At 44.1% G+C, this 14501-nt stretch overlaps 1 protein-coding gene across 4 annotated transcripts in view; it reads left to right on the top strand.

The window, feature by feature from the left end:
• The window catches only part of DPH6 (diphthamine biosynthesis 6), a 379645-nt gene that overhangs the window by 293815 nt on the left and 71329 nt on the right, over nucleotides 1-14501 (top strand). For all 4 annotated transcript variants that reach the window (XR_012645934.1, XM_074996924.1, XM_074996925.1 and 1 more), the window contains exon 14: nucleotides 6989-7394. Coding sequence is in view for 3 of the 4 variants with exons in the window: in XM_074996924.1 (XP_074853025.1) it covers nucleotides 6989-7394 (406 nt within the window). In the remaining variant the exon portion in view is untranslated. The remainder of the gene's footprint in view (nucleotides 1-6988; nucleotides 7395-14501) is intronic.

Genomic DNA, 14501 nt, shown 5'->3' with positions numbered 1-14501 from the left:
TCAGAGATGTATTTGGCTCTTCCATATTAGATAAACTAGGAAGGTAAAAGGACGGTTTACTTCTGTCTGACTTTCCTAAGAAATTGACTTCTTTTTTTCTCTGTAGTTGTCCTAAGGGACTTTCCACTTTTAAAAGTCATAAACCTATTGTTGTAGGAGACGGTACCAAACTCCAGAGATCCAGTTTAAGCTTTTGCTACAATCTGTTTTATGCAGACAGTGTAAAGGAAATTTTAAATGTATTATTTAAAGGCACATTAATCTTGCCACTGTAATGGTGTGATAATACATATCAAAAAGAAGGTTTGCATAAAATAAACTTCTAAAAGAATTATTATGGCTTTTGTTCTCCAAGTCAGTTCTTTGTGAAACTAGCTGTTAGCATTTATTTTTCTCTCTCAAAATGTAGTCGGATCCCATGTTCACTCATGAAATCACTAAACCTTAACCTCTGCGCATACAACAAAAAGGAAATCTGGAAGTCTTCGTAATGTACTTAAAGGAAGAAACCCAAACATTATATATGTTAATATGTAAAAATATTTATTTTTCAACTATTTTTATTAGGTAAAATACCATATCATTGAAAACAGGCTTCTCAAATCTGAATATTTTAAAGTCTAACTTTCCTTTTGAGGCAGTGGTTTATTTCCGCTTTTTAATGAAAAAAAAACTTTAAAGATTAAAGAAACTTATTTTAATTTAAACATTCTTTTAATACAGTGTTTTTGATTTAGGAGCTGCAATGACCTCCACTCAGTTGTGCGTAGTAATACAAATTCCAGTTAGGCATTCATTGGATTAATTGCAGGGTTTCATATAGATCTGGTACATGAAGAGTGAAAACAAAATGGAATCAAACTAACCATCTCCTCTCACAGCCCCATTAGCAGCCTAAAGGAAAGGATCTTGAACAGACTGTAGAGTATGTAACACGGGGCGCAGTAAACAGAAGGTGTGGGTGATACAGGTGTACATGTGGGTCAAGAGTGGTGACTTCCCATCGTTACCTCAGATCTGATACCTTTCCATTAGCTGGGGGTGGGTGACTGGGCTAGTCAAGTTGCTCTTGCATGTGCTTCATGCCTCCCCCATATAACACACCCACATTTAAACTCTCCTGAGCTTTTCAAATGTGTCTTAATCACTCCCCTAAGCTGTATCATGTGTATTTAGATCTGTCCAGTGACCTGTTATAAGATCAGGAAAGAATTTTTTCCCGTTGCACCGAATTATCCAAGGGCAAGTAGGGTTTTTTTATTTTCATGGCATCTTGGATGCACAGTTGAGTTGAAAGCAATAGGACTTGTTAAGTTTAATATTAGGAAAAGTAAGAGTGATTAGCTTGTCTCAGTTAGTGCCTGGTGTCTCGTGCATATAAAGTCTAAAAGGGCCGCTCCCAGAGGTTAATGAGACTTGGAATACCAGTTAAATGCCTGGTACCCTTCCCCATCCGAGTGCTTCTTAAATCTGTATTACATTTATGTAGTTCATTTGCCTACATGTTCTAATCAAGTCACGTATCTTAAGGCCTACAAATCCTCTGAGACAAAAAAAAACTTATGAAAGCATTTGCGTATGAGCATACAACAGTTCTGTTTTAAACTATGATTTTTTTATTTAATGCAGAAAAGTAGCCAGATAGAGGATAATTATATTTTTAAAAAGTAGGGAGTCAAACTTTCCTTTGTTTGGCAAGTAGTGATGAGGATTTTTTATACTAAATGTTTTGATACAAAGATTAGCTCAAAGCCTCCCAGCCTGAACATCTTAACAGACTCAGGCCCCAGTTCAGCAAGCTCTTTAAACGTGAATAATTTTAAGCACGCTAAATATTCCTTTTTACTTGAGGCACTTACGTGTCTTGATGTATCAGGGGCCCTGTTGTTTCCCAATCCAGTATAACCCATTCACATTTTAAAGATTAATATAAATATGAATAGATGGCAAGTAATCTTTTTAAAATTACAGTTTTACCTTAAATAGTCTTTGGCTTCTTATGTACAGTATTCCCTAGCACTTCCCAATGCTATTAAAAAAATATCTTGCAGATATTCAAGGAAGGGTAGTCAGTTATATAAGGCAGTTTGGAAATAACTGTGGCTCAGTTTTTCAAACAAATAGACTTTTTTCTACAAAAGTGACAGTCCTTTCTTGCAAATATGTTGGGAGAAATCATTGTTTAAAGAGTTTCTGCAAGAGCCAATAATAGACAATGGAACATAAGATCATTAGTCCCCAGCATCTCCACCACTTGAGCTGTGTTAAGCTAAAGGTTAGGGGTGTTGTACAACACAAATTTATATGAGAGGACACTGCCAAATTCAGGGCCGTGGAATAAAGTGGGAAGGGCAGGGTTGACCAGAGGCTCTTGCTGTTACCTGGGCTCCAGTTGCTAATCCGTGGGGCTGGAGACAGACAGGACTTACTCTTCCCCAGTGCAGCTGCTCTCAGGGGAAGATCATACCCACTTCTGAGTACCTCTGCCTGCTGCAGGAAGATCTGTGGCTGGACAGCAACTCCAGAGCTTCCTGGAGCCAGAGGAGTCCAGCTGTTGAGGCGGGTCCAGTCTCCCCCATGCTGCTGTGAGCATCCCAGCCACTGAGCTTTACGCAACTAGGAGCGGTACTCACTAATGAGTCTGATATCTCCCAGCTGTGCAGGAGGAAAACAATTCATTTCCATCCACAGACCAGATAGGATTCACAGCTAGGCTGGGTTGCTCCCAGCAGCTCTGGGGAAAGAAGACCCACCTCTACTCGGGCAACCCCCTGCAGCGGCACAGCTCTGAAGGTAGAGAAATGAGGGTGGCAATCCTGACCCTCCCATAACAACTTTGCAACTTCCCTGCAAAACCTAAACCACCCTTTTGGTACAAGACCTCCTCAGTTACAACACTGAGAAATTGACTGATTTTCAAATCCTACGGCCATGAAATGGATCAAAATGGATTGTGACCTTGGTAGGTCCTTATTTATAAGAGTGGGTGAAGTGTACATGTCTCTCACTCAGAATGGTTATCCTTTGTTGAGTTTGAATATGTACTTTATCTTGGTCTTAATTTTCTTGTATTTCCTCTCATATTCTAAGTGTCAGCTGAAGGCGAGCAGAAATACTAAGTAATTGATTTAACAGCCTAAGACAAGTACAAGAAAGTAAAAAAGTTTGTCTCAGTGCTTGATTTGACCTGAGAGATCTTCCTTAGAGTTATTTTCTAAACAGTACCTCAGCACCCTGGGCCAACAAAGTGGCCTTTAAGCCTGAATGAGCATGACTTTTTTTTTTTTCCCCCCAGTGCAAAGCACCAGTATTTCATCTTTTCAAACTGTTTTACAGCACTCAAAGCAGAATTATATTGACAAGGTTAGAATTCATCTCCTGGAGGAGAATACTGTGCTACTGTTAAGTGCTAATATAACATTTATGTGTTGGTACCTTAATAATAGCCCCAGCTTACCTAATGAAAGTACTGAAAGCAAACAGTACTCAGTGAGATTTTATTATGACTGAAGTGACTGCAATTTGAGACAAATTATCCCTCTTTCTGATCCCATATCTAAAAACAGAGATGCTAAAGCAATTGCTATATGTTTGGTGTGGAATTAGACTCCACTGTCGTTAATCTAGAAGTAAGTGTATTTTTCATGTAAACAGCTCACGAGGGTCAAGCAGCAGAGACTTTTCTGAGGAAAAATGCTTGTCAATAACTTTGTGAGTGAATTTTGAAATAAAGTGCCTCTAACCTGTCATTACTCCTTCCTCTCGAAGTCGAGAGTGAGTGGATGAAAATTGAGCATGTGAATTGAAGGCAAGGTGAGTGTTATGGCCTTATCGACTTACGGTAGAATGACTTTTTTAACTTGTTATTATTTTTCCATTCATAGGTCAGACAATGTACAGAATTACCCATATAGGCAGCAGTGTAAACAAATTAGTATATAAAAAGTTACTATCAATCCACACAAAGGAGAAGAAAATGTAAGTCACTAATATCAGGAGTACTTAATGTGTGAGCTCTTAAAAAAAACTGGAAAAAGCTATTGACCAGAGAGAGAATCTAAAAGAAATAAAAATTCATGCGCTCAGAGGGCAGATAAAATAAAATTATTAATTCTCCAATACAGTATTCTGTCAGGAGGATGCATATAAAAAGATAAGATTTATTTTCATAAATAGATTTGTTGTCATTTACAAGGTGTCATGAGTAAAATGTGTTAGGAATGTATGCTATGTACATAAGATGATACTATTGATTTGGTCTCCAATTCAGGAAAGCGGTTAGCCATATATTTGGAGAACTGGGACATCCCTATATTGTTTTTTTATAAATCCATGGCATGTCTCTGTGCTTGTGTATAATGGGTGGCTTGCTGTTTAGTTAGATCAAAAGGAGTTGTTAAAGGACCAAGCCAGAAAAACAAAACAATGGCCTAGATAAGGAACATCTCAACAAACTCCAACACAACAGCTAGATTTGTAGCCTTGAAAAGGCAGCTCCTTGGCCTTGCACTGGTGTCATAGATGTTTTGCCAGTGATGAAAAGACAGAGATCAAAGGGACCACTAAACTATTTCAGGACCCTAGACCTAGAAAAGGTAGGAAGGTTGAGTGAGTGCCCAGAGATTGCCAAGGAAGTGTCAACGAAAGCTGACAGGCTGGCAAGGAAATAACCAGTGAGAACATGTTGGGAGTAATGTTATCTTTTTTTCCCCAGACAAAGATAAGCATTAGCAGATCTGAGGAGCCCTTACAAAAGCTGACACAGAAGAAATAAGGTGTAAGAGCCACGTATATAATAGGCCTTTTGTTTTGTTTCTCCTTTGCTCTACATATTTCAAACATTTGGGGAATAAATGCTTTGTTTTAAAGATGCTACTTTCTCCTTACTTAACTTCCGGGTCACTGGTTCCGGGAGTTGAAAGGATTTACCGGTGTCAAAAGCAGCAGGATGCCTTGGCCGCGTCTACACGTGCACGCTACTTCGAAGTAGCGGCGCCAACTTCGAAATAGCGCCCGTCACGGCTACACATGTTGGGCGCTATTTCGAAGTTGAAATCGACATTAGGCGGCGAGACGTCGAAGTCGCTAACCCCATGAGGGGATGGGAATAGCGCCCTACTTCAAAGTTGAACGTCGAAGTAGGGCACGTGTAGACGATCCGCATCCCGCAACATCGAAATAGCGGGGTCCGCCATGGCGGCCATCAGCTGAGGGGTTGAGAGGCGCTCTCTCTCCAGCCTCTGCGGGGCTCTATGGTCACCGTGTGCAGCAGCCCTTAGCCCAGGGCTTCTGGCTGCTGCTGCTGCAGCTGGGGATCCATGCTGCATGCACAGGGTCTGCAACCAGTTGTTGGCTCTGTGGATCTTGTGTTGTTTAGTGCAACTGTGTCTGGGAGGGGCCCTTTAAGGGAGCGGCTTGCTGTTGAGTCCACCCTGTGACCCTGTCTGCAGCTGTGCCTGGCACCCTTATTTCGATGTGTGCTACTTTGGCGTGTAGACGTTCCCTCGCAGCGCCTATTTCGATGTGGTGCTGCCCAACGTCGAAGTGGAACGTCGACGTTGCCAGCCCTGGAGGACGTGTAGACATTATTCATCGAAATAGAGTCGCTACATCAAAATAAACTATTTTGATGTAGCGTGCACGTGTAGACGTCGCCCTTATGTTAATGCAGGTGGGAAACAAAGAAACTGCTGTTGAGCAATTGGGCTGTATGATTGCACTCTGAGTGAAGTGCAGGAAGCCTGGCTTGTCACCCAAGTTCATGTCAGAAGGACTAAAAGGGGTCTGAGGTGTAGTTCACTCTAACTGTGACAAGTATATTTAACTTTAAGCACATAACCCCATGCTTAACTTCAAGATGGTTGGAGGCTAAAGTATGTCATTCTGAGTTTCTGTTCAGGTTTTAAAATCTTAGTGCTATGCTTTGCTCTTGTGAGGGTGCAGTGCTGTGAGAAGAAAAGGGATCGATGGTGCAGAGCAATACCAGGGGGCAGTACTTCTATCAGCCAGACCCTGGGCTAATAAGTATTCAGACCAAAGTTCTCTTCAAAACCCCTAATTGCTAGATTTAAAAGGGCGCAGCTTCTCAGATTCGTGCCCTCAATCCCAGAGGAAACTTCAGTAAACATAGTCATCTGGGGCCCTCTGTTCCCTTCCCATAGGTACTGCCATAGTACATTAAAATTTAGCTTATAATTTCTGTAGGGCTTGTAGGGAAAATAAGAAGCTAAATATTATTCCAGTTCTTGTTTGCCATTATTAAATACAGCTCATGGGCACAGCAGTTGACTTGCCAAGTAATGGACTTTGGTGTAAGAACAACCTCAGACCTGCAGGGCCAATGCAGGCTGTTTGTCACCAGGGAGAGACTCTCATCCTTCAGAAGGCTATTTTAAAGCCATGCTGCTTCTCAAAGGACAGCCTGTATCATGGGTAAACAGATTTGTTTCAGAGAATGTAAGTATTGTGCTCATCTATTTCCATGGCTTCAGCAACACCATTAGCATTTCTTACATTCAACAGACATTGGAGTGGACAAATGTCAGATTAGGTGATCTCTCGGCTGTTCACTGATTCCTGTCTGCGATCTAAAAATGAGCCTAAATTTTAAAATTGGTTTGCCTCCTTTAAGTAACAGAGACTTAGCAGAAGGTTAAGGTTGGGAATATGAGCAGGTATTAGCTATAAGTCCTCTTAAGCAATTATAATTTTTTTCTCACTACAAAAAGCACATCAAACCAAAGCATCCTTGATAACAGCATCAAAGTATTATAAACACAATGTGAACATACCATAGTATGTACACTGTAGTTGTTTTAACATATCTATTCCTTTCATTTTAACATTTAATGCATGTACGATTTCTGTGTAGTTTTGCCAGTTTTAAAAATTAAATTCTCATGATGCAGGTTCTGTGAGGCTATATAAATTCTATTTCTGGTGTTTTCCATTGCTTGCTAATGTCTGGAGTATTTTGTTTAATTTTTAGAGACAAGATCCAGAGATGTGCAGTAATGTAGCTGCAGTTTGTGGAATGCTGACTGTGGTTGTGGTGTCCCACCTACCCAGAGATGCACTCATTGAGTGGCATGTCATTGCAGTACTGGATGATCCACCAGAAAGGAAAACTTTTGTGATGAAGACAATGTCAGAAGGCTGCCAAATTGAATGTGAAGCTGTGGAGTCCAGTTCTGCGTCTGGTGCTTCTATCTCAATGTGTCTAAGCTTGATTTCACCATCTGCTCCTTCGGTCAATTTAGATAGGATTCTTCATGATATGGTTGCTGTGTTTAGACAAGCTGTCGAGAAACTTTCAGAAGATTTCAGTGCAATTCCCTTGTGTTTTAGAACTTTCTACAAGAAGGACAATTTTGATGCTGAAACACTACAAGCAGGTAAGACAATTGTTAAGACAGTTTGCCTAAAGTTTATCTGGAAAATATATTTTAAAAGCATTTGTGAAGTGTAGGCATGGTCAGGATATGAATGTTCCTTTTCTGATTACCAGTTATATTACCACTTAGCAAAAAAATATTAACCTGGCAAGATCACCTGGCAGCCCAAATAGATGACAAGAACAAAAATTAGTCAGACTCTAGAAGGCTGAACCTTCTGCCTAAAAGTCTTTGAATACTATAATTACTGAGTTTTTGCATTGCTGGTCATGTACAGCATAGCTGGTAATTTCCAGATGCTTGCAGGCAAAAATTATTTAAAGCAGAAACAAGATTAAAATATAAAAACAATGAATGAATTACAGTTTCTCTAAGGTAGAAAATTGTTGTGAATGTGCATGTGTGTTTAAATGAGGACCAAGTGTTTTGTCAACAGACCTATCTGAAGGGCTCATTGAATGATAGAATACTACAACTTGAAGGAACCTTGAGAGGTCATCAAGTCCAAACCCCTGCACTTATGGCATAACCAAATGCCATCTAGACCTTCTTGTCAGATGGTTGTCTGGTTGTCTAGTATGTCCTTAAATATCTCCAATGATGGAGATTCCACAGCCTTCCTTGGTAGTTTATTCCAGTGCTTAGCCACTCTGACAGTTAAGAAGTTCTTTCTAATATCCATCCTAAACCTCCCTTGCTGCAATCTAATCCCAATGCTTTTTGTCCTATTATTAGACATTAAGAAAAATGATTTTTCTCAGACCTCCTTGTAGTAGCCTTTTCTCCCTCCTCCTTGTAACAAGGGTGGCTTGCATCTTGTTTGAATCGTTGTTTGTTGCAGTATTAGAACTCTCTTGAATTTTAATCCCCTTGCAAAATACAAAGAGCTCAAACCAATAACAATGTCATAATTATAATTTATCTCTTCTGTCATGATATACAGGGTTTATGCTATATTCACTTAGAGAAAACCATAAGGACGTGCAACTGCACAGTCACCTCTTTCAATTAAGAGTCTCACAATATGTTTAGAGATGAGTTATTGCAGCTGTTATTAAAACCAATGAGAGCTTAGCCATTGACTTAGTGGACTAGAACCTCAAAGAGATGACCACCAGAATTACAGACTCACTGGTCAATCAGTCATCATGTGAAACCAATTAGGCAGTATCAGAGACATTTTTAAAAAAGCAAATACTTTACTGTGCCCACACCCATACTACATCTTGAAGGTGAGCACCTCTGGGCAGCCTGTCCTCATCCCCGCATATAGAGCAGGCATTTACAGGAAGACACTGGGCTGCCAGCCCAAGGCAAAAGGAGACACACTTGTTTTTTACACCTACGCACTTGCTCTCACTCTGTACTAGGAGGGGGATAAGAAGGCAAACTCATGACTGCTGTGTTGGGAGATCAGCTGCTGATGACATCTGGATCCTGAACTGTGCTTTGTTCTGAATTACACACATTTCAGAGTTACGGGTAACCCCCATTCCCAAGGTGTCTGTAACTGAGATTCTACTCTAGGATCAGCCCCTTAGTCTATATCCATCTCTTTCAGGCATGCACACATGCACACACACAAAAAGATATTTGCAGAGCCACAAAGGATTCATATTAATTAGCTGACATAAAAGCTAGCCCTCAATGATCCTACTTTTTTTTTTTACTTAACCTGCAGCAATTTTTGAGTGAAATTCAACTTGACATTGTTTAATAGATTTAAAATACAAAAATAGAAAGCGATAAAATATGTGGCATAGAATAAGCATGCTTAATCCAGGAAGCAAGAAATGAACATATAGCCTGACAGAATGTTGTTGCTCTACTATGCCTTGTTTGAAAGCTCTGAAGAAGGCTGATTAAAACATGTTCCTAGCATATGATTTACATTATCCTTTTGCTTGCTCCCTCTCTGATGTTTCACAGGGCATAGAGTAATTACTTTGGAATAAAGTACATTTGCCTTATTTTGGTTTAAAATTTAGCAAAATGTATAAATAGATGGAATGGGGAAAATCTGACTGTTTAGTGTTGATGTTATACTAAGGACATGGGTGTAGAATGAGTCACCATAGTTTTTATTTATTCATTCATCCTTGGTTCCTTTTAAAACTCCCTGAGGCCCTAATGACGATCATTGTTATCATCATTGGTAAGAAATGCATTCTTGGGAAAGTGTAGTAGGTAGCACCATTTACCGCCTGCACTGAATTATTAGTAAAGAATTTAAAAGAAACTTCAGCTGGGCTGCTTACTGGGTCTGTACAAAAAGTGTATATGGAGAGAAAATGCACACGCAATGTATTTGAAAATAAAATTTCCAGTTAATTGGCTACTGATGAGACTGCTACTCCTGTTGTCTACCACTCTGATACTGTACTGTAGACCCCAAAATGAGAATTTTTAAACCAGTTTCCTTTCTGCTGTAATGAAGGATCAAACTAAATAAATAAATAAATAAATAAAACATTCTTAATATAGTGTTAAGTCACAACAAGAGGCATGGTTAAGTGCTCCATTAAAATACTTCTTGCATGCACTGTAAGGAATAAGGCCTCCAGTGGCATTCCCTCAGGCTCTCAAAGGATGCAGTATTCTAATGGACTCATTGATTTGCCCCCAGAGCCTCTTTGTGCTATTATTATATAGCTTATGAAATATAAATTAATAGAGATTTTGTATGTTCTGACTGACAATTTTGAAGCAATATGTTAAAGAAAAATTACTTATATAATTCTGCATACTGAAGGGTCAAATATATAGAAAGAAATGTAGGAAATCTTTCCTGCCCCCTATTGTTTTAAAACCCTTTTTTATTGTTTTCCCAGTCTTTTTATTAATAGAATACAGAATGGGGGTTTTTTTTAGATTCTATAATTCAAGGACAATTTAGATTATTAATTTTTGAGATTTTGCTGGTAATTGCCAAATTATTTGAATTCTTGTTGAGACACATACCTAAAAATGTTTTTTCCATAAAAATTCTTACTGGTTATTAGGGCTAAGTAACTTTCCACTTATACTTTATTAGGGTAAGACCTTGCTTTAGTGTCACTAGAATAACAGTACAGGTTGAACCTCTCTGGTTCTGCACTCTCTGGTCCAGTAACATCCATGATCTGGCAACACCTCAGATGTTGCTGGACCAGAGGGCTCCAGCCACAAAGGTTGCCAGCAGCTGGATAACCAGCCAGTCTGGCAGCAGGCAGCCCATGGGCAATGGCGGGGGGAGGGAGGGTGGTAAGGCAGCCCCACCATCTGGGGGTGCATAGCTATTGGCTTCTGGGGTACAGAGCCATTGCTGGCCTGGGGCAGGGAGCCACGGCAGCTGAGGGCAGAGTGCCTCTGGCTTCCAAGATCATAGTACCACTGTCAGCCTGGGGCAGGGAGTCCTGGTGGCTGGAGCAGGGCCAGCTGGGAGTGGCCTAACATCCCGTTCTCCAGAAAACTCCATTCTATGGGACCACTCAGGTCCTGAGGGTGCTGCTACCAGAGGGGTCCACTCTGAAATGTGCTTTACAAGAAAGACTATTTTCTGTAATCCAAAGAGGAATTCAGCCTTTGCCTTTGGTGAAACTTAACTATTTGGATTTGGGTTTTTGGTTGGTTGGTTGTTTTTAAGAAAATCTGGTTTTAGTTGCTGACTCTAGATTACTGACTTTTTAATTTAAATACTATTCAACCACTTGAGATTAAAACTTGCCTTTCTTCTTCGAGTGTCCCCGTGGGTGCTGCACAATAGGTGTCGGGCTTGCCCGGTGCCGCAGATCGGATCTTCCAAGCAGTTTCTGCTGGACCGCGCATGCGCCGGCGCGCGCCGCTCCCTTGCGCGCTCCTGGCCATGTGCGCGATCCGGTCCCCGCCAGTTCCTCTTAACCGCCATCGGCTGCAGATGGAATCCGACTAGGCTAAGGCCAAGTAGCGTATTCAATGACTTTAACTGTTTTTCTCTTAAGTTTTTCAAGTACTTAGGCAACTGCAAGTTAGCCGGTTGTTATTTTTGAAAAAAACAAACAAACAAACAAACTACAAGCGGGACAGCTTCAATCCAGTCCCAGTAACAAGCGCCGGAGGCCAGGAGCATAGGGCCATCAGCCCTCCTGCTGAGGCAGGCCATCGGACGGGGAAAACAGCACAGAGAAGGTGCTAAGTACCCGCTTAACAACTGAAAGACTCACCAACAATGTCCTCTTCAGGATTTAAAAAATGTGAGTCCTGCCGAGCAGCGATGCCAGCGTCCGATGGGCACAGTCTATGCATAAGGTGCCTGGGGGAGTCCCATGTGGCACAGAAATGCTCCTTCTGTGCTAAATTAACAACCAGAGCACGGAGAGACAGGGAGATGCGGCTTAAAATGCTGCTTTTTGATAAGGCCCTCCAGCCAGACGTGCCGGAGCGGCCGCAGCAGGAGGGACCCTCCGGGGCACATAAAAGGAAAGCTGCCTCCCTCACCCCATCAGCGCAAAAACGGAGGAAAGCCTCTCCAGCCCGATCCCTGCCGGCAGCAACAGCGAGCGGGACGGGAGGAGCGAGCAGCCCCCAGCCGCAACAACAGCTGATCGGCGGCGGCACGGAGAGCCACGTGGAAGCGGCTCAGCCTCCGATAATCAGCCAGCCGCCCCGCACCGCAGGCAGGGCGGCGGCTAAACAAGCGCCGGTACCGGCGGCACCGCAGGCAGCGGCACCGACCCCCGGGGAACCGGCGGTGCAGAGCGCGCAGGCACGTAGCCTGCAGGCGCAGAAGGACACCGCACGTGCGTCACCGCCTTCGAGCGTGCCTAGCACAGTGCCGACGGGGCCGGGATCCCCTGCGCGTCAGGGGGCGGAGTTACCTCCTCCAGGGAGGGGGAAGGCTGCACACAAAAGGAGGCATTGCAGCCCCTCTCCGGACAGGGCTGTGGAGCTGCTTTCTCACAGCCCTCCGCTCATGTTGCAGACTCCAACCAGAAGGCAGGGGTCCCCCCTAGCCTACCCGGAGCCCCCTTCTCCATTTTTACAACCAGCCTCACCCTGGCTGGCACCACCTTCACCCTTCCTGGGGTTTGAACCGCTGGACTATTATGCAAAATCGCTCTCTCCAGTGTCTCGACGATCTCCCTCCCCCAGACGCAGAGGGTACGCACCAAGGGAGTGGTCTAGGTCACCTTCCCAAGAACAGTGCCTATACTGCCATGGTCGCCCCTACCACGCGGGGCATAGTCACCATCGGCAATCTACTAGGGAAAGATCCCCACAGACTATCTCGTACCCCCGAGGGCAATTGCGACCGGGGACAGAGACTCAAGCATCTCAGGGGGGACTGGTCATGGAACCCCGAGATTTTCCCTCGCAAACCTCTAGCGAGAGGGTGTACCATCACCAGCAGGAACCGGAAGGTCCTGAGAGATGTACCCCAGCGGTTCCTCGCTCTCCTCCCCGGACGAGGCTACGGCCCCGGGGGACGTCCATCCTACGGACGATCTCAAACAGTTTCAGGAACTGTTTAAGAGGGTGGCCTTCACGCAAGGCATCCAGACAGTAGAGGTGCAAGAGAAACACCATAAGCTCCTCAAAAATTTGAGACCTCCGGCCTCCTCCAGAGTAGCAATACCGCTTGATGAAGCGATCTTAGAGTCCGCCACTACGATATGGCAGACCCCTGCAACTATTCCGCCCGTCCAAAAGAGAGCGGATAAGAAATACTTCGTGCCGGCGAAGGGCATGGAGTTCCTGTTTAGCCACCCACAGCCAAATTCCTTGGTGGTGGAGTCCTCGCAACAAAGATCAAAGACATCTCAATTCAAGACAGGGGGAACAGACAAAGATGCCAAGAAGCTAGAGCTGTTCGGCAGAAAGGTCTACTCCTCCTCCACTTTAACGTTGCGAATGGCAAATTACGCAGCGCACTTAGCGAACCATAATTTTGACAACTATTCCAGGTTAACCTCCCTCATGGACTCGCTTCCAGAGGACAAAAAGCTGGTGCTCAAGGCCATAGTGCAAGAAGGCTACGCGGCCGCGAGGACGGGAGTTCAGATTGCTCTGGACATTGCGGACACAGCAGCACGTTCCACAGCAACGGCAGTGGTGATGCGAAGGGAGTCCTGGCTCCAGACTTCGGGTATACCGAGGGATCTGCAGGTGAAGATAGTTGACCTTCCCTTCGACTCGCAGAAGCTGTTTGCTGAATCAACTGACTCGGTCCTTCATTCCAGTAAAGATTCAAGAGCCACACTCAGGACCCTGGGGATTTACACCCCTCCATACACAAAGAAAAGGTACTACCCTCAACAAAGGCGGTACCAGTACCAGCAACAGCGCCCCCAGTATCACAGGGGTTACGAGCAAGGGCGACATCAACAGCACCAGCAGTACAGAACTCCCAGGCGACGCTCACAACAGAGCCGTGCGTCCTCGGGGCGGGGCCAAAGGCCACAAGTTTGACATACAGATCCAGGGCTGCGCCATCACTACCATCGCACAAGGTCATCCGAAGCGGCTATTCCACCATCGCCTCCGACCATTCTACGACCAGTGGCAAAGGATCACCACAGACAAATCGGTGCTGGAGATCATAGCCACGGGGTATGCCATCCCCTTCCAGTCACTCCCACCGTCGCGACCTCCACCCAAGCCCCACCTCCAGGAGGCCTCCCATGTAGCGAGGCTCAGGCAGGAGGTGGCCCATCTCATGCTCACAGGGGCAGTGGAAAGGGTGCCGGAGCAACTGCAAGGGAAAGGGTTCTACTCCCGGTACTTCCTCACGGAGAAAAAGACAGGAGGCTGGAGGCCCATCTTAGACCTTCGCGGCCTCAACAGGTACCTGCGCAAGCAACGTTTTCGGATGACCACAATCGCCTCCATCCTTACAGCACTGGACGATGGAGACTGGTTCGCAGCCCTTGATTTACAAGACGCATTCTTCCACATAACTATCCATCCGGCTCACTGGCGATTCCTCCGGTTCATGGTAGGCAACGAACACTTCCAATACAAGGTCCTACCGTTTGGCCTCTCCTCGGCCCCCAGAGTCTTCACCAAGACCTTGGCAGTGGTGTCAGTCTACCTGCACAGACGGGGTATTTCTTTTCCCGTATCTGGACGACTGCCTGCTCAAAGGGGCCT

This window comes from Carettochelys insculpta, chromosome 6 (genome assembly GCF_033958435.1).
Source record: "Carettochelys insculpta isolate YL-2023 chromosome 6, ASM3395843v1, whole genome shotgun sequence".
Lineage (NCBI taxonomy): Eukaryota > Metazoa > Chordata > Testudines > Carettochelyidae > Carettochelys > Carettochelys insculpta.
Note: the sequence above shows the minus strand (reverse complement) of the source record. Positions and strands in the feature narration are given on the sequence as shown.